The sequence below is a fragment of the Anser cygnoides genome, chromosome 9, assembly GCF_040182565.1.
Source record: "Anser cygnoides isolate HZ-2024a breed goose chromosome 9, Taihu_goose_T2T_genome, whole genome shotgun sequence".
NCBI classification, from domain to species: Eukaryota; Metazoa; Chordata; class Aves; order Anseriformes; family Anatidae; genus Anser; species Anser cygnoides.
Window position 1 is genome coordinate 11,807,430 of NC_089881.1, and position 22,688 is coordinate 11,830,117.

At 43.1% G+C, this 22,688-nt stretch overlaps 1 protein-coding gene across 3 annotated transcripts in view; it reads left to right on the forward strand.

Moving 5' to 3' along the window:
• The first annotated feature begins 324 nt into the window (after positions 1-324).
• UBXN7 (UBX domain protein 7) overlaps positions 325-22,688 on the forward strand; it is a 30,675-nt gene continuing 8,311 nt past the window's right edge. The window contains exons 1-11 of one of the 3 annotated variants that reach the window (XM_048077302.2): positions 325-474; positions 3,466-3,613; positions 4,568-4,680; positions 5,573-5,640; positions 8,356-8,421; positions 9,943-10,055; positions 16,254-16,400; positions 16,770-16,860; positions 17,793-17,920; positions 18,348-18,741; positions 19,499-19,578. In XM_048077302.2, coding sequence (XP_047933259.1) covers positions 4,661-4,680; positions 5,573-5,640; positions 8,356-8,421; positions 9,943-10,055; positions 16,254-16,400; positions 16,770-16,860; positions 17,793-17,920; positions 18,348-18,741; positions 19,499-19,578 — 1,107 coding nt within the window. In that variant the 5' untranslated portion in view covers positions 325-474; positions 3,466-3,613; positions 4,568-4,660. The remainder of the gene's footprint in view (positions 475-3,465; positions 3,614-4,567; positions 4,681-5,572; positions 5,641-8,355; positions 8,422-9,942; positions 10,056-16,253; positions 16,401-16,769; positions 16,861-17,792; positions 17,921-18,347; positions 18,742-19,498; positions 19,579-22,688) is intronic. The other 2 variants (XM_048077300.2, XM_048077301.2) reach the window with 2 other exon arrangements.

Here is a 22,688-nt window from a genome sequence, read left to right on the forward strand (position 1 = left end):
GCAGCGGGCTCTCCGGGTACTCCGAGTGCCCCAAACAAAGATAAAAACGGCTTCACAGTTCCCATTGATGAACAGCACAGCCATCGAAACAGCCACCTTGGATCCTGCTGCAGGCGAGCCACAAGCACCCAGCTCACCGAGCCCTGCGGTTAACGTTAAACCACCCCAAAACCCCTTCCTCCTTTCCCCCCCCCCCCCCCCCCCCCCCAGCTCCTGTCAGGGATCCCCCCCCCGTCAGTCAGAGGCGGCGCGAGCCGCGTTGCCACGGCAACTCCCGCCCCGCGCCCCCGCCCCGCCCCTCCCGCGGCGGCCCGGCAGAGGAAGGGCGCGGGCGGGCCCCGCGCATGCGCGGTGCGGGCGGGCCGGCGGCGTGCGTGTTGTTGTGCGGCGGCGGCGGCAAGATGGCGGCGCCCGGGGGCTCCGCGGCCTCCGCGGCGCTCCGGGGGCTGATCCAGCAGTTCACCGCCATCACGGGTGAGGCGCGGGGAGGGCCGGGCCCGGCACAAGCCGCCGCCGTCGCCGCCGTCGTTTCGTGCTTAACCGGGCGGATCCCCGCCCGGCTGGGAGGCCGGGCTCGGGGCGGCCGAGGGCAGCTCCCGCTGGGCCCCGCGGGGCGGAGCGGGGCCGGTTCCGCGGGGCCGGGGCCGGGGCCGGGGCCGGGGCTGTGGGGAGGGCCCCGCCGAGCCGGGGGCGGCGAGCGGCGGCCGGGCCTGTCAGCGGGGCTGCCCCCCTCCCCCCCCTCCTTGCCCCGGGGTCCCCCTGGGTTTTGCTGCGCCGGGAGCCGGCGGTGGGCTCGCAGCTGGAGGGCACAGGGGGGCCGGGGTGAGCCCACGTCCGCCTTTCGGGGCAAAAAAGCACCGAAACAGCTCTTAAGGTGTGTCGGCTGGCTGAGAACCCGGTTTGAGAAGCGACGTCGTGAGCCGCTTAAAGAGCGCTGCGGGGATGCAGCCCACCTCGTCCCGGGCCCCCTGCTCACGGCAGCGCGGGGCAGGGCCCGAAGGAGTGCTTAATAAAATATTTTCGGCTCTTCGGCTGGTACAAGCGCGGCTGCTCTTGATTCACTTGCTCCAACCAGTTTGTTTTCAGGTTGTGGCTGTGTTTACACAGTGTGTGCATGCTTGGGCCTTGAACGGGGCTGGTACGGCGCACTGACAGGCTGTGCATCGCTCAGTTAGCCTTACAGAAGCCGTCGAGAATTAATCCCCTCAAATAAAAAAGAAAAGCTACAGTCAGTCCGTTTCCATTACAGGATGTCTTGTGTTTTCTTTTTCAGTAGTGCCTGAGACAGTTGCTCAAAAAGTAACCGGAACAGGCATAATCATGCTTGTTTGCCCAACAGCTTTTTCTGCTTACGGGTTGTGCTAAACGTAAGAGCTCCCCCTTTTATGCTTTCAAAAAGGAAAATAAGAACCTGCTGCACTTCACCCATCCGCTCTTAAAGGAGGATTTTGAAGTTTTGTTTTTTCCTTTTAACAGAATTTAAGGTTCTATCAAAAGTCTGGTCTCGTGGAGCTTGTTTTGCCAGCGCTGGCGTGAAGTGACAGGTGCTCAGTAGCACACACCCTTGATGGTTTGTGTTATCAGCTTTCAGATTTAACTTGTAAGTGTACAAAATTACCAGTGTTTGCATGGAAAAGGCTAAATGAATTCCATATGGCAATCTGATTGTAGAACCTGGTGGTGAAGATTGAGGAGTAGTCTTGACTATATTTTTCTTTTCCAGATGGCAGAATTGTGTTTCTTTGGTGCTCTCACCCAGAAAATTACTAAGTGCTAAAAGTGTGTAGTTCCTGTAAATCTTCGCTAATGGAATGATGGGATCTCTTTGAAGTTTGTTTTGAGTCTTAACAAATGTTTAGTATTTTCTGCTTGCCGTCACAAGCGCTGAAAATATTCATGTGGTGGTGGTTTCCTTAGGAGCGAGGAAGACTTGGTATCTTTAAGTAGTGTAGGATTGGATGTAGTTTTTGTGCCAGTTCTTCTAAATGAATGACTTCACGTGACTGTGCAGTAAGGTTGGAGGGTGGCGTGTATAATCCAGGCTATGCAGGTGGTGTTTGGTTGGTACAACTGGCAATGAAATGGGCTCCTGAAAATACCAAAGAGCAGTTAGTGGAAAAATGTGAGCTTGATGCTTTTATGTTTTATTTGAGATGTTACTAGTTTTTTCTTTTGCATTTTTTTTCATCTTAATTAATGTCTTTAAGTACAGCTAAGTGTCGTCTGGTTACACGTGTTGGGGCAGGTTGTTTTGGTCTTGTTTTTTGTTTGTTTTTGTTTTTGAAAAAGCCGTTCCCTCGGTCTGTCTGGCTTTCTTTGTGGTTTAACGTAATGGTGCAGGTCTTTGAAACCGTTGAGATAAATCAATTCTAAAAGTGTATTTTCTCTTACTTATCAGCCTGTTTAATCTAGAGCTCTCTGAAAAATCTCAGGCATCTGATGAAAAAAATAATCATGTTTCTCTCATGTTAGCTGTTATTCTGATGCTGGGAAAACGGTGTTTTCTTCATTTCAGTGACTGGTAGTGAACCTGCTAAGAATTATTACAGATCCAAAAGCTACTCCCAAACTGGTTCAGCTGCATTTTGCTACTCTTCCTCTATACTAGTTTTCCTGTATGAAAATAAACTCTTTGGCAGCCTGCTACTTCTAGAGCGATGCTGTAGCAAGTAGGCTCTTATAAGGTTGGGTGCAGGAGAGATTCCTTTGATGAGAGTGCTTTTGTTGGATTGTGTGATTTTGAGAAAGCTCTGGGGGGCAGAGGCAGACCCTCTGAGGAAAGAGCTACACGTGGTGCTGATAAGCAATATTTCATCCTGAGCAGCAAGAAAAAGAGTGGATTTAGTTGGGCTTGGGACCCATTTTAATAAATGTTAGTCATGATACAAATCACTGTATTTTCAAGTACTACTTTCTCCCTGTTTACTATTTTTTTCCTCCTCTTATGTGAACTGAGCTTCTGCTCATTGCCTTTACATTTTAGAGCACTCAGAAAAACAGGGGATCTTTTCTTCTTTAAGTACCTGTTATAGATGGGTAAATAACTTTAGCACCATATTTAGTATTCACCCCGTAACAATGTTAAGTCAGGTTTTCTTTTTTTTTTTTTTTTGTATCCCACAACAGAAGTCAAGATTGGTACACCTGTTAATTAATGTTTGGAAAATTGTACCAGGAAAGGGTCTAGAAAGAAGAAAGACCATGCTAAACCCCTTTGTATGGCTTCCACTAAATTTTCTCCTTATGGAAGGCAGAGGTCTGGCTGTCCTGTATCTGGGCACTCCGTTCCCCTTTGAGATATGTGTTTGTCTCAATTTACAGTTGTGCCTTAGGGATAAATGGCAACCGGTGAACTGCTCTGATTGCTAATGCTTTGAGAGAGAAAGCGTGCTGGTTAGCTGTTCCCAGTGCTTCCGATCAACACGCTTTCTGAAGAATGCTTTATTTTTTCCTTTGGCGTTACAGGTGCCAGCGAAAGCGTGGGAAAACACATGCTCGAAGCATGCAACAACAATCTGGAGATGGCTGTCACCATGTTTCTGGATGGTGGAGGCATAGCAGAGGAGCCAAGCACCAGTTCTGCAGGGGTGTCTTCTGTTCGACCGCACACCGAGTATGTACTTGAACATATCTGTGTATAAATGAATTGTCTGTCTAAGGAATTCAACAGTGGAAGGCAGAACAAATAAAACGATTGTTCCTTCTCCTAACCTGCTGTCACTTCACTGTAATAACGTGCTTCTTTGATGATCTTGTTAATTGATTGCTCTGATACTTTTCTTAATAAATAAGCTGTTCTTCTTAAATAAGCTGGTCTCTCTTGCGTGTACTTCAGAAGTTTTCCGTAAGTTATGCACACTGTTTTTGCAGACAGAGCTTGAGACATTAAAGTGGGGATCCAGTGGAAAGAGATTTTTATTTTAAAATTGCTACAGCACTCTTGCTTTGCTGGGAGAATCCCATTGTTTTGGTTCTTATAAAACATAGTGACTTCAGTCCTGCTTGTAAGCACTTTCTTGTGTTCTCTCAGGAGTAGCTAGGTTTGGCACTGGAATGGCTAGATTGTGTACACTAATATGCAGAGGAGTAAGCAACTACAAAATCTGCATTAGTGTCTTACACGTCGCATGCCAATGAAGGAAAGTGTTGTTGCACTTGAGCATGGCAGAGAGTCTTTCAGTGCTGCCTGTTAATGTGCCTGCTTGGGATGAGTGGACTATTTTGAGTGGAAGCTAATTAGTATCAGTCACATTTGTTAAAAGGTCTAAATTAAACCTAGCCATGCTTCTGTCTTTCTGAAAGTCTTCCACTTCAAGGAGAAGGCAACTGACTTTTAAAGAAAATTTTTGTCGCTTATACTTCTGAAGCACATGTATAAATTTAAACAACTGTTTGAGCATTAACCTTTAAGTGCCTCCCTGCTTGAACCTGTGACAGGCAATGAAGTTAAAAGTCTGTGTCTGTAGGTGTTAGAGTTCTTAATTTCTAGACAAATTCTGGCACATCAGTGACTTACGATTCGAGTTTTTATTGGAATACTTTCTTTTTTATACTTGACACCCTCCAGGTGCTGGTCAGCTTAGTGTTACTTCTAGGAAGAGAGAAAAATAAATATGCAATGCAAAATGGAGAATAACTAGCTTCACAACAGCAATCAAAGATGTGGAGGTTAATAGCAAGGTTAGTGCATCTTGCTGACATTACGAGTTACTTTTTGAAACCTGCATGGCCAAGAGCCACAAACTGCACGCTTAAGACTTTGGAGAGTCCAGGGAAGAGGGTGCTTCAGGAGTAGTTCATAGGCAGGTTGTAGCAGCGGATTTCTTTGAGTGAGCCCATGCGCTCCTTTGAGTAGATGCATGGGCTAGGTGACTGTACTGGGTAAATTATACTTTTTGTAGCCCTTGTGATTTTATTTCTTCTCCCAGACATAATTTCAGATTACCTAGCAGTCTCTGTAAGCATAGCTAAGCTGTTACGCGAAGGAGCCCAGCTATGAAAGCAAATAACTGCTTCCGAATTGTATGGAGGGAAATGACAATTTTGACCATCTTGTTTTCCTTCCTCTGGAAAAAGAAAGGGCTGTGAGTTTAAAGTGGAGGCAAAAAGTCTTCCAGCAGGAGAAAGTTTGTAGTAACCAATAATCTTTTTTTTCCCCTCTATGTAGATAAACATGATAGGAGGGTGGCAAGTGGATTAATTAGCCTTTGCTAATTTTTAATAAACTTTTCCAAGTTCTAAGGAAATTACTAAAGAAGAAAAAATGTTTGAATAGTAGATTGACAAAGTCTGGGATCAAGTCACCCAAGGATTAGTATAATCTTACGTCAAGATGTAGAAAGGTGATCCATGCCAGATCTTAATGCGTAGTGTACTAAGTCCTGCTTCAGTGCCTTGAGTGGGAATAGATGGTCTCTGAGGTCCCTTTTGGCCCCAAATCTCTGATTCTGTGCAATGATACAGCAGCATCCTTAGCTGATCCAAGTTGCAGGAGCCTTTGGAGCGCAACAGGGTATAATTTACATAGTACTTGGAACGTTATTATCTCTCACTTTTCTTTCCTCTTTGATAGGGATGAAGTACGAGCTCCAATTCCTCAAAAACAGGAAATTTTAGTAGAACCTGAGCCCTTGTTTGGAGGTAGGCTTGTGTTCTTATTTTCTTTTTTGTTTTCTTAAAATACCTTGAGATGAGCTTACATGGCAAGAAAAGAGCAGAACTTGGTGAATATAAAGAAAGCAGTGTACATAATTTTATTCTTGTTTTTCTCTTGCTGCAACCGTGCAGCCATGTAAAATGGTTGCATACTTGGAAATACACCAGTGTTGTTTAAAACCTTGCCCATCGGAGATGCTACGTTCCCAGCGGTCCCAATTTTCTAGCTCCTGTTTCATGTGACTTTGTGAGGTAACAGCCAATTAGCAATGATGAGTGCACATCTGTGTTCTTGGGGGTTCAGAACTGTGCAACACTGCTGCAAAAGTGTCCAAGCTGGGGATTTGACTGACAGGTGAAAATGGAGAGGACAAATGGATGCTTCTCACAGAGATCCATGAGGAAGGGTTGAATTGTTTCGTTACTCATCATGCTATCCATTTCTCCTTTAAAAGAATTTAATTTGCTCTTTAAACTGTATCACACAGATAGTTTTCTTGTTTTCTGAAGCTGTTCTGCTTTTGAAACATATTTTGCTGTAAGCAAAGAGGTAATGGAAATACTGTTTTCTGTTGTGTACTTATCTAAAACACTGGTTAGTACTTAGCTAATACGCTGATGCTCTGAATTCTTCACTAGCAGGACTAGATTACTGGGTGCATTATCCTTTCGTTATGTATAGTGTCCACCTCTGTACAGAGATCTAAAGTTCCCTCTGTTTTTGTTACGTACTTCCCTTGTGAGGCTCTGTCCTTTTTGTGTTGACCAGGCTGTCTATGGCTTTTAACACGTCAGCTGGATTAAGAGTCTTGCCTTTTTTAACAAGGAAGGACATGCGAGTGCTCGTCTTTAATGTGATCCTGTACCCATAGGAAATTTGTTTTCGGTTGTTTAGTTCCTGTGCTAGAGAGAGCCATGAGATCAAATCTGAGGTTTACTGCGGAACTGGTTTTCTGTTGATCCTGTTTTCAACATCAGAGACATCTTTTGCCAGGATGCACAAGCTGAGAGGTGGTTGCAGAAGATGACCTGCTGAGGGCTCTTTGAAGGCAGTGCACCAGCTTGTTCCTCTTGCTTTCTTTGTGACCCAGCAGAGTCTTTGACAAAGGTCTAGAGATGCCTGTGGGTTCACAAAACCACAAAGTGCAGGAGTATGATCTGCCAACCCTCTTGCCTGATCCTTTTCTACCCACCTGTCACACACTGACTGCAGACATGCTGTCCCTGACTGCCCTACCGAGGCAATCTGGGGATCAGTGGTAGCTTCCTGGCTCTGTCTCATCCCCCAGTGCTAATATTCTCATTAATGCCACTTTTGTTTATAGCACGAAGCAGCCCGGCAGCCCAGCTGACAGTGGAAAGCTACTTCTATTGGTCCTTTCAGCTCTAATCTCAAGCAGGAAATATTCCAGTTTGTGGTTTTAACAGCCTCATATTGAGGTCATGTTTTAGTTTTCTTCTGATTGAAAAGCCCGTGTCCGTTTGCTCTGCCAGATACTCTGAATCGCTCTTGCACTGCAAAATAAATCAGAAAAGTCCAACAGCTCAGCTGCACTGGGCTTGTAGCTAAGCCTGGAGAGGCAAATGTTGCTTTGCTGAAACGATCCTTCAGTTGCTGTTTGAAACAACAGTTTAAATGGCTCTGCAGCTGGCTGTACCAGGCCGTGCTTGCGGTAAGCTTTTAGGAGAGAGAGCAATGTTACATACTGGAGTTGGACAGGCGCTATTCACAGGCACGCTCCTCATTCAGGGTTACTTTCAATTTCCTCATATGCTGTGCAAAATGCTCTTGCTATTTGCTTGATACACTGTACAAGAAGAATGCAAGAAATAAGAACTGCGTGTCATTCTCCGTGCCCTTAGTGCGGCGCAGGGTGACAGTGCATGCAGCACCTCTCGTCTACGGGTGCAAAACCATAAAGATCTCTAAAAACAAGGTTTGGAGGTACTTGCTTTGTGACCTGTATGTATTTCATGCTTCCTCAATGTAAATGGATTTTTCCCATTACACATTTCTGGTGGGTATATGTTGTATTTATCTTGCTCTCTTTAATTCATTTCATATTTCATGTCTTCTAACAATTATGCTTTGAAAGTTCTATCTTAAAGCTATTTTGCTTTCAAATAAGAGTAAAGCGGGCAAGTAGTTAAAATAAGTCTTGGCAGGCAGTTTCGTTTTGCATCCCAACTGCAGTGCTTTTAGTGTATCATAGGACTTCAGTGGAGCTGTAAGGCAGTACTTCAGTTACCAGCCTGGCCCGCTGTCTGTGCCCAGCTGAAGGTTTCCTTGCAGGCAGTGACACTGGATCCAGTGGAAGAGCTTGGCTATTGCCAATGCAGACAAAGATGGGATCTGGATAAGAGATTAAAAAGGAGTAGAAATGATTTGTGGAAGAAACAAATGCGTTTCTTAATAAGGAAGGTATTCTTCTGCAGGGGCGAACTTTCAATTTTTGTGTACTGTTGATCCATTTTCCTTCTGTGGTAAGGTTTGCTGGACAGAGGATGTGATAGGAATGAGTGGGTCTCATAAATGACTTGTCTGCGTCCTCCTCCAGCCTTTCCTAATGATTTTACTCCCACATCAGTCATACTTTGAATTCCTGTTTTGTTGTTCAACATGTGATGGAGGGTACTAATAAGTAATGCTTTTGATAGAATACCTTTGGAATAATTATTTAAATACTCTTTTCTTTTAAGCTCCTAAAAGACGCAGACCTGCGCGCTCAATATTCGATGGCTTTCGGGATTTTCAGACAGAAACCAGTAAGTGTCTGCAGATCAGTAACTTAGAGGTTCTCCTTTTCTTTGTTTTTTTTCTAAGTATGATTGTAAATTAATTGCCAGCATGGGCTACGATAGTTTTCAGTCACTGAATGTTTTTTAATTGCTTACTGTGTAGCAAAAGTTATTTTGCAAAAAATATTATTATTAGGCTGTTCCTTGTTGTGGCAGTACCATTTGCTGACAGTTCTTTTCCACGTGCTTTGGGTGCAGTTAAGGTTGTTACTTTATTTCTGGGGGCAATCTTAAATTGTTATGTTATTTGAGTAGCCCTGAGGCTTCTTCCTTGGCCACACATAAGGTTCGTGTGAATTTAATTGCTGTTTACCACTGTCTATCCGTTCATATGCAGAATCTCCAAATGACAAAGCGTTGGCTGTTATTTAAGCCTTTAAGTTTCACAGAACAGGCTTCTTTGGCAGCAGCTGACACCAGATATTTCGCAGCTGTGAGTTAGGGCTGTTACCCAGTTGTTACTGCTAACGCTGTGGGAGTGCTCAAGAGCTGTAACCAAGGACCAGGTTCCTGAGTTACTAGATGCTATTGGATGCTGAAAATAACTATTTGTAGTTGCTGGCTTTCCCCTGACAGCTCTGGTCAGGGGTTTCCAGCAGTAATAATTAGTCAGGTACTAAAGTAATTGGCAGCTATGTAAATAAAAACACAGAATCTACAGCACCTTCATGCCCTTAACTTTTTTCTCATCATCTCCGCTCTCTTATAGCAAAAACATTTAGAGGTGTGTGATATGTAAACTTTTGTGAAGGTTTGTGATGCAAGTTTACGATGCTTCATGGTAAAAGTTTATGGGTTAATATCACTGTCCCGGTTATCTCTGAAGAAGTTGTTTTAGCCACGGAAGTCCACGTTATTTCCTGGCTTCCAGGCCTGCTCCACAGGGATACTTTTATCCCTGGAGGGATCCAGTCTCTGCTCAAAAGTGGCTTGTATGGTATGGCCCCTTGGCAACTCCTTTCACAAATGGAAGGCTTTGGGGTTATGAGATTGTTATTCCTCATTTCAACTGGCTTGGTTCCATAAACTGCATTATATCACTGCATATAATGCATATAGGTGAGCAGTTGCTGTGATCTGTCCACATAAACTGAATCTTTCTGTGGGATTGTTTTACCGTCAGGTGTTATAAACATTGAAATAGAAATACTCTTGAGTAAAGCTATGATCTTGCAATGTAGCTCAGTTTTCTCTATTTAAAAGCATCATGGGGGACAAGTCGTGGCCTTTTTTTTGTTTTCAAATATTGGCACGTGACCACTTCCACTGATACTTACATTTCTTAAGATGTATTTAAATAAATTCCCACTGCTTGAGGGAGCTGGGACAAGTGGGGTTCTTGCCATAAGTAACAGCTAATGTTACTCAGTGTGGACCAACCTTGTGACTTAGGTGCCAAAGTTTTGTGTATGGGTGTAGAGTCAATAATAAATCCATCATGTGAGTATTTTGTCTAATTCAGCTTTGTTTCCTCTTGGGGCTGTGCAGTTCGACAAGAACAGGAGCTACGAAATGGAGGGGCAGTAGATAAGAAACTCACTACTCTAGCAGACCTCTTCAGGCCTCCCATTGATCTGATGCACAAAGGCAGCTTCGAAACGGTAAGTTTTGAACTTCTGGTGAAGTTCCATATGTGATGGCTGTGTACAGTGTGAAAGCCCTGTGTTAGGCTGTTGGCGTGTATGTAGGCTGATGAGAAAGTTGCAAAGGACCACATAGTGATGAATATTTGATACAGTGCTTATGGAAATGTTGGTGACTTCTGAAGGATTTAACTAATGGTTGTAGACCGCATTTTTTGTTGTTTAAATGCCAGCATGGCAAATGGCGCTCAGTGAAAGACTTCTGTGCACAAATGAGGCTGGTAAAAATGGAAGAACCGCATCCCTTGAAGCGTCTTTGTACAGCATGAAACAGAAATAGCTAAAATAAGATGGCTTTTGATAGGTGAACAAGTGCTTTGCAAGGGGCAATATAGTTTGCAGCCCAGCCCAGCTAAGAAGCTCATGCAGTTTTGCTAACATGGCTGAGTGATTTCTGATACCTGAGTGTTCGTAAATGTATCTGGGTGTGGCATTGTCATGAAGATGCAACTTTATCTTCAGGAGAAGTCGTGTTTGTATATGAAATTACAGTGATCATCTTCTGCCTTTGGTCATGATGGAAAAACTGTCCCAGAGATTGTCCCTGTAAGAAGGGGAAAGCTAAGGGGACTGTAGGATTTCAGTGATCTCAGGTGTCACCTTTTCTGCTTGTGGCGTTTCTTGTGGGTCTAGTCAGAATTTGCTACTACAGGGATCAGTGCCCCAGTTAGTGATTAGAGACTATGCAAAGTGGTATATCTTTTTATTTTCTGAGTTCCTAACTTCCAGATATTGTTTGAAAGTCACAGTTACTACTGAACTTCCGCCTGGTCATCTTTAAGTAGCTGAGTGTTAGAGATGATTTCATGAGAATGCAAACTAATGACCAAATGGGGCAGCGCAGACACTGCAAGTGGTGCTGGAGATCTGACTATGAGCTGAACAAAATATTATTTACACTCTTACATTTGTTTCTAATGCCATGCCCAAATGCTGCTGCAGAACTTTTAGAGACGTGCTGCCTTCACTGAGGCTCCAGCTCCCCATCCTGTTGGCCTCATCTCTCTTTTTGTGCTTCCCGAATCACCAAAGGTCAGTTGGCTTGTCACCAGTTCTTGTGTCCTGACAGTGCCCTCCGTATATTTAATCTTACGGCAGAATTCCAGGTTTGAAAGGATGCTGACAGAGGATAGCCGTGTCTACCTCAGCAAGTCATTTGGTGCAATGGAAGCAGACGAGCAGGCTCAAGTAGCTGGTGCTGAGGCATCGCTGCCTCATGATATGTATTTCAGGGTTTACTTCAAAACAAGGTTGTCTTTTGTCCTCCAGCTGATTATCCTGACCAGGCCTGTGGTTCAGAGCTGTTTGTGAGCCAAGCAAACATGGGTTGAGGGACTGAGAAAGGGAATTCACATTAAACAGCCAGTGCTGCTCCATACTAGAGTGTATACGCAGTCAGCAAGCGCCCTGTAATCTCTGCTGTGGAATCTAAGATGTGTGCAAGTCTCTCCTCATGTCTTGCTGAGAACACATCAAGACTTTAGCGATGTTGACTGTGGCATGCACCGCTGTCAAAATTAATTTCAGAGGAAGATGCAGCTGATCAAAAGGTTTGATTGTTGTAAAGTCTGTGCGCTCTTATTCCATTGTGTAAATTAAAAAAAAAAAACAACACAGGGTTTGTATGTACACACCTCGTCCTGTTCTTTGTAGTAATTCAAATTTAGAGACACATACACTTCATGGTATTGGTATTCATCTTTTTGTGTTCTTGTCCAGTTCCTTGTCCCATTTGTTACCTTTCATTTCAAACTGATGCTCCTCAGTTTTCTTGCAAGAAAAATCTTAGCTTCTCGATTTGTTGACCATTACCCTTTTCATGTTACCTTTTATGACTGTGCACTGCTGTACTGCTTCAGCCTGGGACAATGTGGGGCCTCCTGTGAATCCAATGACCAGAATCTTTCTCAAAATTCACCTCTGACAAGCTGCTGTTGGCTTCTTCCTTCTCTGTACACTTAGATAACATCTCTATTATGTAGTTTATATATATTTATCCTATTCCAAAGTACCAAAGACAATTCGGTTGTTTTGATGCTCTTGTATTTTAGTATTAATCTGTGGTTTTTATTTTGTATTACTGGTGTGTGATGTGCTCTAAGCTCTGGAGGGGTGTGCACGAACAGTCTGCCTACAGTGTGCCATCTGTATTTATGCCTTTATTCAAATTTAGCAATAGTGGCGGCGTCTGGTCTTAGTAAGCTTTTCATGCAGCTCTGTTGTCCATCTTTTGTTGCTCCTGTTTAGGTACTCTAACTTTTGGTTTTCGTAGTAGGTAGATTCATTTATCCTTGGTTTTGCCCGAGAAAATTAGTTTTCCTTCAAACACACAAAAAAACCTTTATTAACAGTAAGTTGCAAAAAGTTGCCATCTCATTTTAACTCTCCAATACCAGCCTTTAAGAATAGATGTGAATTAAATTTCATCAGAGAAATTTTCAAGTGTTACACAAGCATTGATTTTTTTTAACTTGAGCTCCATCAAGGAGCAGTGTGTTTCACATAGTAACTACGATCATTACACTTGTAAAGCTGTGTGTGACTAACTTAATTACAGTGTAAAAGAGAGGGGAAAAAAAAAGATTTGATATGGAAAATCTGTAAAAGACTTTATTTTAATCCTGCAGCTCTTTTGAACGCGGTGGATGAGGCAGTGGATGTCAGTTACCTGATGGCCCATGGTGGAATAGGGCTGAATAAACCAGAGGCAAACGACTGATGTGCCAGCAAGGTGTTAACCTGAACTGCCCTTTTTCCCCCGCTAGAGAATTTCAGAGAAACCTTCAAAACAGTGCCAGCAAAAGTCTGTATTTGCGGACTGTTGCGTGGTTGTACAATGAAGCTGTTAAGGATCAGTTAAGCTTGCACGAGGGATTTTTAGCTTTTATTTCCCGACTCTAGTATTGAGCTTCATATGAAGCTTCACACTTGCTATCTCTTTAACGTAGAGTTTGCTAGGTATAAATTGCTAGAGCAGCGCACCAAACTTGCTTTCTAATGAGCAGCTTGGTTTTGTTCTGAGGTCACAGATTGCTCTCCAGGATTGTAGGTGTTTATTTCTTCATGCAGGTGTTGTAAGCTATTGTTTAATTTGGGGGGGGGGTACGCACTGAATTGGCTTAGTTTGCGTTTCTTGTTCTGGGAGCAGACAGTGCTAGCGTGTGCAGTTCTGTACTTCATACTCATCAGGATTTTGGTGTTCCTGTGAAGCAGCTGTGACGTTGCAGGGTTACAAGCCTATCTGTATGAAGTTTCCTCAGTCTACAAGTTAAATATCTCTAGCTGCTCCCTGCTTTACAGCTGATGTTGACTTTTGTCTTTGTGTGAAGCAAGCAGTAATAGTTTGGAAGCTAACCTAGTTTTGTACTCAAATGGTGCAATTATTGCATAAAGTGCTTCTAGGCTGTCCTTCTGTGTAAGTGTAGCCTGCAGATGCACCATGGGCTAAGGAATGGCTGGTTGGTGAAAGGAGGATGAAAAGCACCCTGTCCTTCCGTGCTGGCCCAGGCAAGAGGTGTAAGCCTAACATAAACAGGATGTTTCTTGTTAGACACATCTCTTGATCTGACTTTGTGTCACCTGGTATCTTCCAAACTGAATCACGCTTGACTAGGAGATGTCTGGAAGGTCACAAGATGCTGGCTCCACTTCCTCGTTCCTCTCTGCTGACTGAAGGGAGTAGTGCGTTTCAGAAAAGGGATGAGAAAGAGCCAGCACAGAAGTTATGAACCATACATGGTTCAGAAATGTCAAACAAATGATAAACCATGATATTTTCAGTAGTACAAGAGCAAGAGTTTCCAGGGAGAGGCAGTAGCAATTGTAAAACAAGGCTCATTTCCCACATCGTCTAGCCAGATCTGTGATGGCTGGTTTGTTGCCGTAAGTTGTTGTAGTGATAAAAAATATGGATGGGTAGAAAGAGGAAAGGTGAATTTAGGGGACATGGGTCTTTTGGGGGCCTGTCCTGTTGTATCTAACAAGCATCTGTCTTTGGAAGTTCCTGATTGCTGAAGGCTTGAGTGGGAACGCTTGCAGTGAGGAGTTGCTCTGTACTTACCCTTTGGGTGCTGTTTGTTAAGTGCCAGGCACTCGTACCTCTAAGGAGGAGAAGTGAGAGGAGGGAACGGATGTAGGAAACAGCAGACCTAAAGCCATCAGGCAATTTTCAGGCTATGCAAGCCAGCTCTTGAGCCCTGCGTTGTTATTTTGGTCATTCATCGAAATGGTCCACAAATGTAATCTCTAAACCCACACTATTTCTCCCTTCCACGCTCCCCCTCTACCTCCAAAAAAGCAATGGCTGTGTAAGAGCATGGGTGTATGTGTGTGTGAGATGGTAGCAGTTTAACTGTGTCCTCTGAACTGTTCAAAGCGAAGCCTGTTGTTTTTACAAGGAAGTTAAAAGTAGTTTCAAGAGCTGGACCTGCTCTCCAGGTGAAAACTTCCCTTTGCAAAAATGTCATGTGGAATTTCCTGCTTGTACCCTTCTGCGTGCAGTGGCTGGATGGAGGAGAGGTAGAGTCAGGTTTTTAATAATGTTAAAAAGTATACAAAGTAAGTGTAGAAGAGTGTGATAAACTTTCCAGCTATGCTAGTTACGTATTTTTGAGTTTGTTCTTTCAGTGCCATATGGGTTACGTTAGAACACGGGACTAAGGCAGTGTGATTAACTGACATTGCATACTGACATATGTTCCCTTTTAATCCTGGGCAGTACCTCTAGGCCTCATCTTAAACTGATTGCCTGGAGTCAGTCCTCAAATCCCACGGCTAGCTCAAAATAAATCTTTAAAATAAAGGCATCACAAGTATAATTAAAACCCTTAGCAGTTACTTAGGTGCCACCTGCCTTGTTTCTCCCTTCTAGTGAACAAATACAGGATTCTGACTTGGTAATGTTAGCGATACCTAGTTGGTGTGAGGTCCCCTGTGACAACAGGAGGAATATTCCACACTTCTGCATTCATTTTTTCTTCTGTAGCTTTTTTTTTCTTTGAATAAAATACTATTTGGCTCTGCAGGTCACTTGGCCGTGCAGAGTATATTTTGTAGACCTGAACAATGAGCAAGCTTATAGTTTAATATTGACAGGTTTAAGAGGAGTGTTGAGGCCTGAACTTCATTGAGCTAAGTGGATGGGGTTCGCGTGTCTATCATGCATCGGATAGACTGACTATTCGAAGGTGCACTGGTTAAAAATCACCTTAAACGTAAATGCTTTGGTTTGGGGAACAAACTGCTGCCCAAAACAGCAAAATCTTCTGTAACATTCTAATTCCTTGGCTTTGCTGTTAAGTGCATTACCAGCAGGATGGTGAATGCACTTAGAAATAAATGCATATTTTTAAAAAGGAAGGGAAGCTCATATGCTAGTTCCAGTCTCTCCAGGTGGTAAGAGCATTCCTTCTGTTGATATAGCCCTCTTTTTTTCAACAGGTATGACAATTCAGCGATCAGAATTACATTCTTGATCAAACTCCTACCATTAACTTGCAACCAAGCAGTCAGACTATGCCAGCTTTGTGACTCAAACCAGTAAGATTTCTTCCTGCGCCTTCCCGTCTTCCTCCCAACTTGCAGTCTGGATAACGAGTGTCAGAAAAGGATGTCTAATTTGGCAGTTGTACAGTAATAGAGTAACTCAAAACTTGGAGAGAAAAAAAAAAAAACAAAACACAGAGAGAGGTGGTCCTGTTGCATTTATGCAACTCCTCTGTCAATTATGCTATCTGTTTAAATAGAAGATGTTCCACAGGTTTATCTCTAGAGTGAACAGGTCTTTTCTCTGTTGTTAGATTGGTGTGATTGACTACACTCTTCCCTGAACAAATACTTAATTCAGTGTCTTTCCCTCCACCTCTCCCCCACCCCAGTCCTAAAGCTGCTTTTCCCACTCTGTGCTTGGCTTGTTGAAATCCAGCAGCTCTGTTCATTGATGTGATTCTGTAATTCAACCAATCTCATTTGAGCAGGTCTTTCAGCCCTGCTTTCTGTTTTGTGGATGCCTTTGCACTAGCTCTGTCCATCTTTCTCACTGTGAAGGGGTTTTGGTGAAAAATCTGACACTGTTAGAAGCCATCAGTGATCATTGCTGGCATTGTTTATATCTAGCTCTTTGGTTTTAGCTAATGAAGCTTTTCTCTCTGCTTACAGGCCAAGGAGTGTGGTCAGATGCAGAACAAATGGCTCATGATAAACATTCAGAATGTGCAAGATTTTGCGTGCCAGTGTCTCAACCGTGATGTCTGGAGCAACGAGGCCGTGAAGAACATAATCCGGGAACATTTCATTTTTTGGCAGGTGGGAAACTTAATGGAGCCACACTGGTAATTCGATGTCCTGATACATAGGACAGTGAAAACAGACTTCGTTGAATAAAATGGTACTGCTGCGGTTCTCTTGCAGAACTGTGGAAGAGGCAATCTTTGTAGTTATGGATGTGTGTTCTAGTGCATACACAACCTTTCATGTGTGGACTCAAAATGTTATCGCTTAAACTCTAATACACACACCATTAGAGGTGCATATTCAGCTTGTAGAAGTTGCTGAGACATGTGCATACCACTTGTAGCATACACTGTAAAATAGAGAAAAACTTGGTACATTTTCAAGATGGAGTTTTTGTTCCCTCTCCCCTCAGTAACTAGCTTCCAATGTGGTATTTTGTAGGTGTACCATGACAGTGAGGAGGGACAGAGGTACATACAGTTCTATAAATTAGCAGACTTCCCTTATGTCTCCATCCTGGATCCCAGGACAGGTAAGACAAGTGACAGTTACCTGCAGTTTATGTATACAGTTGTAGGCTAGAATACTGTCTCTGGCAGTATGTATTACGTTGCAAGTAAAGCATCTCAGTTCTCTTATTTGTCCTCCAAGAGATCATCTTGTCCCCGAAGAAGTGAAACAACTTCTGGAAGAACTAAAGGAACAAAACTCCCAAGGCTTTGTGAAATTCTATGTTTGATAATGGTACTTGGTATAGTTTATCAAATGCTTTGCTTAAAAATTGAAAATAGTACCACCTGCTGGTAAAATTCTTAAATTAGTTTTTGGTGAGGTTTTTTTGAAGTGGCCTTTTAAAAGCTGCATGAAATCTTGTGATGAATAAACTGTCTTAGAAATAATTTACCTCGAGCTCTTTTGAAATTAGAACTTTTCCATTTGAGTGACAGAACCCTTGTCTTTTCTATCATTGTAAAAGGCTACTGTGTTAATGGTTTGGTCTCATGCTTCTCAGGACTGAAGGAATAGTTTCTTTCATTAGAGCTGACTTTTCTTGTTGTTTGACTTAAACTACCTCAAAACAATTTTTTTGTTGTTGAAACTGAAGTTCTCGGCACTTTACTCATGGAAATAAATGCTGCTTGCCAAGGTGTAGAATCAAAGCAGACGTGAATGTGCAAATGCTTCTTCATAAAATTAGTGTTTTGTGTTTTTTAATTTTGATGCCTAATACACCATTCTGCACACATTCCCTTAGCAGAACTAAATACAGATTGTATTTATGTCTGTACGTGAGTGGAACCTTTTGAAGGGGGTGAAGAGAGGAAGTTTTGTCATTATCAGGTGGTGGCCTTGTAGGCAGCTGCAGTTCCACAAATGTGGATTCTTGCATAGTGCTTGCACAGTAGTGAAATGATATTGTTGATGTTGCTGAAAATACATTTTATGATGACTTATGTTCCCTAGGCCAGAAGCTAGTGGAGTGGCACCAGCTGGACGTGACTTCTTTCTTGGACCAAGTGACTGGGTTCTTGAGTGAGCATGGACAGCTGGATGGGCATTCTACCAGCCCTCCCCAAAAATGCTCTCGTTCAGTAAGTACGAGGACTGCAGAAACCTGGAAGAAAATGTAGTATGTCTGTATCCAGCTGTACTGATTTCCAATTCTGTACTATAAACAGACTTCATGAATTAGTGGAAGAGTATGCAAAAACGAAAGCAGTGGTGCACCATGGACTTCTGCCCTTCTCCCTCGGTTACTGTTTTTGTTACAGTTTGCACTTTCAGCATTTGTTTTGGATTTAACAGTCACAGAATTGTGTGTGTGTGGAAGGAAGATTTACTACTCCATATGAAACTCCAAGGAGGAATCATTAAGTAGTCACAGGATGACTAGCTTTCCATGCTGTTTGTTCATGACAGTTTTAGTAGCTTTCCTCTGGAACACTTTAATATCCTCTTGATTTTCAGTACATATCTAAAACCATTATAACGTCCTTATGTTGTGTCTGTATTCAACAGGAGAGTCTCATTGATGCCAGTGAGGACAGCCAGTTGGAAGCTGCTATCAGAGCCTCGTTACAGGAGACACATTTCGATTCCTCACAGGCCAAGCAGGAGAGTCGATCAGATGAGGAATCTGAGTCAGAGCTTTTTTCTGGAAGCGAAGAGTTTATTTCTGTCTGTGGATCTGAGGAGGAGGAGGAATCGGAGAATCCTGCCAAGTTGAGGAAGTCTCCGCACAAGGACTTGGGGTATAAAAAAGAGGAGAGCCGAAGGCCTCAGCCTGAGCCCCCTGCAAGGACTGAGCCTGGAACAACATCAAATCACAGAGTACTGCCCTGCATTGATGCAGGGATACTGGAGGAGTCAGCTGACAAGCCTGAAAGTACGTTGCAGGGCCTAGATGTGAATGGTAAGAGGCCTCATCGTTGGTGTTTTTTTTTTATAGTGACCTGTGTTATGCTTTCTTTTCTGAAAGGCTTTACACTCTGATGAGCATAGTTTCAGCCCTCGTTTTGAAAAGCTAAACCTTTTCTTCTGTCTTATTCCCTCCTTGGCACTAGACGTTTGGGCGGTTCACGTTGCCGGCAGCAGCACTTTGATGCAGTGATGCTGCAGTCATGTTAGTCCCTGAGCTCGAGTTTCTTAGTTTGAGACCTTGTCTGCGAGTGAAATTCGCATTGGTGTAATGCCGATGCATATGACAGGGCTTCTACCGGTGTGGTGGAGAGAAATGAAATAACAGCAGCCCCACCTCGTGCTCAGCTTGGCTGCCTTGAGGGTCCAGACTGGGTTTTAGCGGTGCAACTTAGGCTAATACAAACAAGTCGCAGGAGTCTCTGTTCCTCCTTGCGGTTCTGAGCTGAGATGCAGCACTGTGAGGTGGTCTCACAGGCAGAGGTAGCACGGTATGCTTTTCTCTGGAAACACTGACTGGTTTTGGTCAGTACTGTGAACTCTTTCAAGAGTCCTGAGTTTGATGCGTATATTTTAAACACATGCAGTACAAGTATGTCTTCACAGACTGAAACCTCGTGTGCTAAAAGCTTTGTATTTGTCTCCAGTCCCTAACCCTACTATCCTATGCAGTGTGCCACCTAAAATCTACAGAAGAGCTCAATTCAGCTGCCTTGTTGTTTGTTAACTTGTAGTAACTTCCTTTATGCTAGGACCAAAGGCACAGCTGATGCTAAGGTATCCAGATGGAAAGAGGGAACAAATTTCACTGCCCGAACAAGCTAAACTTCTGGTGAGTGGAGTTAATTGGAATCCTTGTTTGAGTACAGGAAAGCTGGAACCGGAGAATTTCTTTTCCTATGGTGGCACTAATGAAATTAGATCTAGTGAAAGGCACTAGCAGGGAGCGCTTTCACTGTCATTCTGTTGTGTTTTTTTCCCTGTTGTTCCTCTCTTGTGATCAACAGACTGCTGGCTCTGTATGTTTCCATTGCTGCTTAGGTTGCATATCTTTCTTAGTCCCCAAACTGCTAGTTTTCTTTCTAATATGACTCCAGATAGCTTTTGCATTGATCGTTAAATTACCATGAAACACTCTCAGCTCACTCGTTTATCTTTTCTCTAAATTGAAACATTTAGTCATTGTCCATGGTCAGACAATGGTGAAATCGAAGGCAAAACTCTTGCTTCTTGTTCTCCATCTCTTTCAGCATGCTTCTGCACTCCCTTCTGGATATGAATGACAGTAGACTTTGGAGAAAGCTCTCCCAAAACAGACTTTCTATGGTATCATTTAATCACCGTGCTTCAAGTGTCCTTCTCAACTGTTCTTCGGTCTTGTTTACACTGGAGAGGTTGATGTTGATGGTGTTTCCATCAAATTTTCACAGGCGTTCATCTGGAAGCAGTGTGTAAAGAGGTCACTGTATTCCTGTTAGCCATTCTGTTTTCATGACACAATGGCCAATAAAGCTCATTTTAGTGTAAGAAACTCAAAAGCTCGGTGTTGAAGTCTAAGGGAAGACTAAAGCAGGCCTCTTCAGAGACCTCATGCAGATTCAGAAGGAGCTTAAAGAAAAATGTTTGCATCTCTTAAAGACTTATAGTCCACAAAACTCTAGAAATGTACTCTCAGGGTCATGTTTTCATCCTTACTCTTTTGCTTGAAAGCTTTAAAAGGAAAAAAAAAGTCATCTTTGTTACACCAGCAGCTGTCTCAAAACCATTCAGAGGATGCAGACTGCCTGCAGGTCACTGTGGAGTCCTGAGGCTGAAAGGAAGACCAGAGGACACTCTTATAGTAGGAACCAGTTTTCCCGTGTCAGACCCTCATTCCTGCTTTGCCATAGAAGTCATCTCTGTATGATCTTTTCAAGGTCTCTTTTATATCTGAACGGTTTTTCGAAAGCAGTCTGTTGCATGTATTGTTAAACATGTCGAACTTTTGAATACTTAAGTTACAGTTGCATATGCAACTAACTTTTTTTTTGTGCACAAGTGCTAGTAATCCATGGTTAGAGAATTAATTTATATGATACATAGGTGTGAAATTGAAGTTTTCCAATAATCCTAACTTCTGGCTTGACTCCTTTTAATGGACTATGGTAGTTGACAATTTGAAAATAAGTTAAATCTCAGCACGTAGATTCTTCACTGTCTGCTCTGCAGGTAGCAGAGGAATTTAGGTAAGAAAAGGTTTGGTGAAGATGTGTGTGTGTTCTTTTCATTATAGAACTGAACAGGCAGCTTTTGTTCTCACCTATCTAAAAGATGCGGTGGGACTCGTGCAATCTTTTAAAGCCATTTCAGTCAAACGAAGGCTGAGTCTCAGATGTTGTTTTGTGAGCATCATTTCCAAGCTTTTTTTCAGTTTAGATGCTTTCATTTTAAAGCTGTCCAGAACTATAAAAAGAAAATTGTATAAGGAAAGAGTTGTACTTCGAAAGTTTTAATTGACAAGTTGACATTTTTCTCCCACCAAAACTATTTTTGAAGACAGATTTTTTTTAATCCTTGCATTGTTATTGATCAAGAGTGGCTGCTTTACACACTGTTATCTCCAGGATATGTTTGTTTCTGATATTACTGTAACCTTTTTTTTTCCCCAGGCAAAAAAAAAAAAAAGCAAAACTGCCTTTTTATAGAAGCAGTTAGTCTGTATGTGCAGTAAGTAGTTGACTTCGCTCTGTTCAGCAGCTTAGCACTTTGTCTGCATAGCTGCTTGGCTGCCTGACTACCATTTGCTAGCAAGTGTCATAGGGTGTGCAGGAAAGGCTGGCCTTAAAACGGTGGCAAGATGTAGACAGTAAACTGAACCAAATCTTTAGGTACAGTGGTTTGTGAGCAGTTTCAGTTATCCTTGTTGCTTGAAAAGGAAGTCTAACATACATTCCTCGTCAGACACAGGCATCCTTATGTGCAAAGCCTGTTGCAGAATAGTCCAGGTAAAAGAGGAGGTTGGGGCCACAGTCTCCTTATCCCAAAGGTTTGCCTGTGCATTCTGATGAATTGGTAAGAAATCTTTGTGCAGATTACCTTCCTAGCTGTTCTGCAGTCATCAAATCATGGGAAAGCCCATGGTGAAGAGGATGCCTGGAGACCATCTGGTGTAACCCTCTGAGGGCAGGGCTGTAGGCGAGGTTATTCAGCACCCTGTCAAGCTGAGTCTAGAGTGATTCCAGCAAGGGATGTTCCATTGCTGCTCTGAGAAAATTACTCCAATGTTTAATTTCTTTCATGTTAAAGATTTATTTTGTTATAAACAGATTAAATTTCCTGCAGATCAGCTTCTGTGCATTGTCTCTCTTCACCATGCATCTTTGTGAAAGAAATGCCTTCATCTCTGTGTCAGAACACTGTTGTTATATTCCCACCTAGCCATCTCTTTTCTGGACTGGACAAGCCCAAGTCCTTCAGCCTTTCTCACGTGCCAATACATGTCCAATTTTCTAGTCACTTTGATGGCCCTCCACTGGATCCTCTCTAGTTTCTCCTTGTCTCACTTGAATTTGGGGGCCAAAACTGAACACTGTGTTCCAATTGTGGCCCAGCAGAGTGGGGTAATCACCTTGATCTGCTGGCCGTACTCTTCCTGATGCAGCCCAGGTTTGCTGTTGCTGCTGCAAGGGTGCGCTTCAGACACATGTTGAGCTTTGTTAACGTGTTTTGGCATTCTGTCCGTGACATCCTGGGTCTTGGCTTCAAGCAAGCAGCAAACTTCCCAAGACTCAGAGTTAGGTCAGCAGCTGGTACCTCAGTCCCCCCCAGAAGGGTGTCCCTGCCTGCAGTGTTCACTGCTTCTCCTTGCTGGTTTTGATTTACTGAGCAGGACCAGTAGATCCAGCTGAATTCCAGTGGAACTTGTTTGTCCTTGCCATTTATTACCAAGATTTTATATCTGTT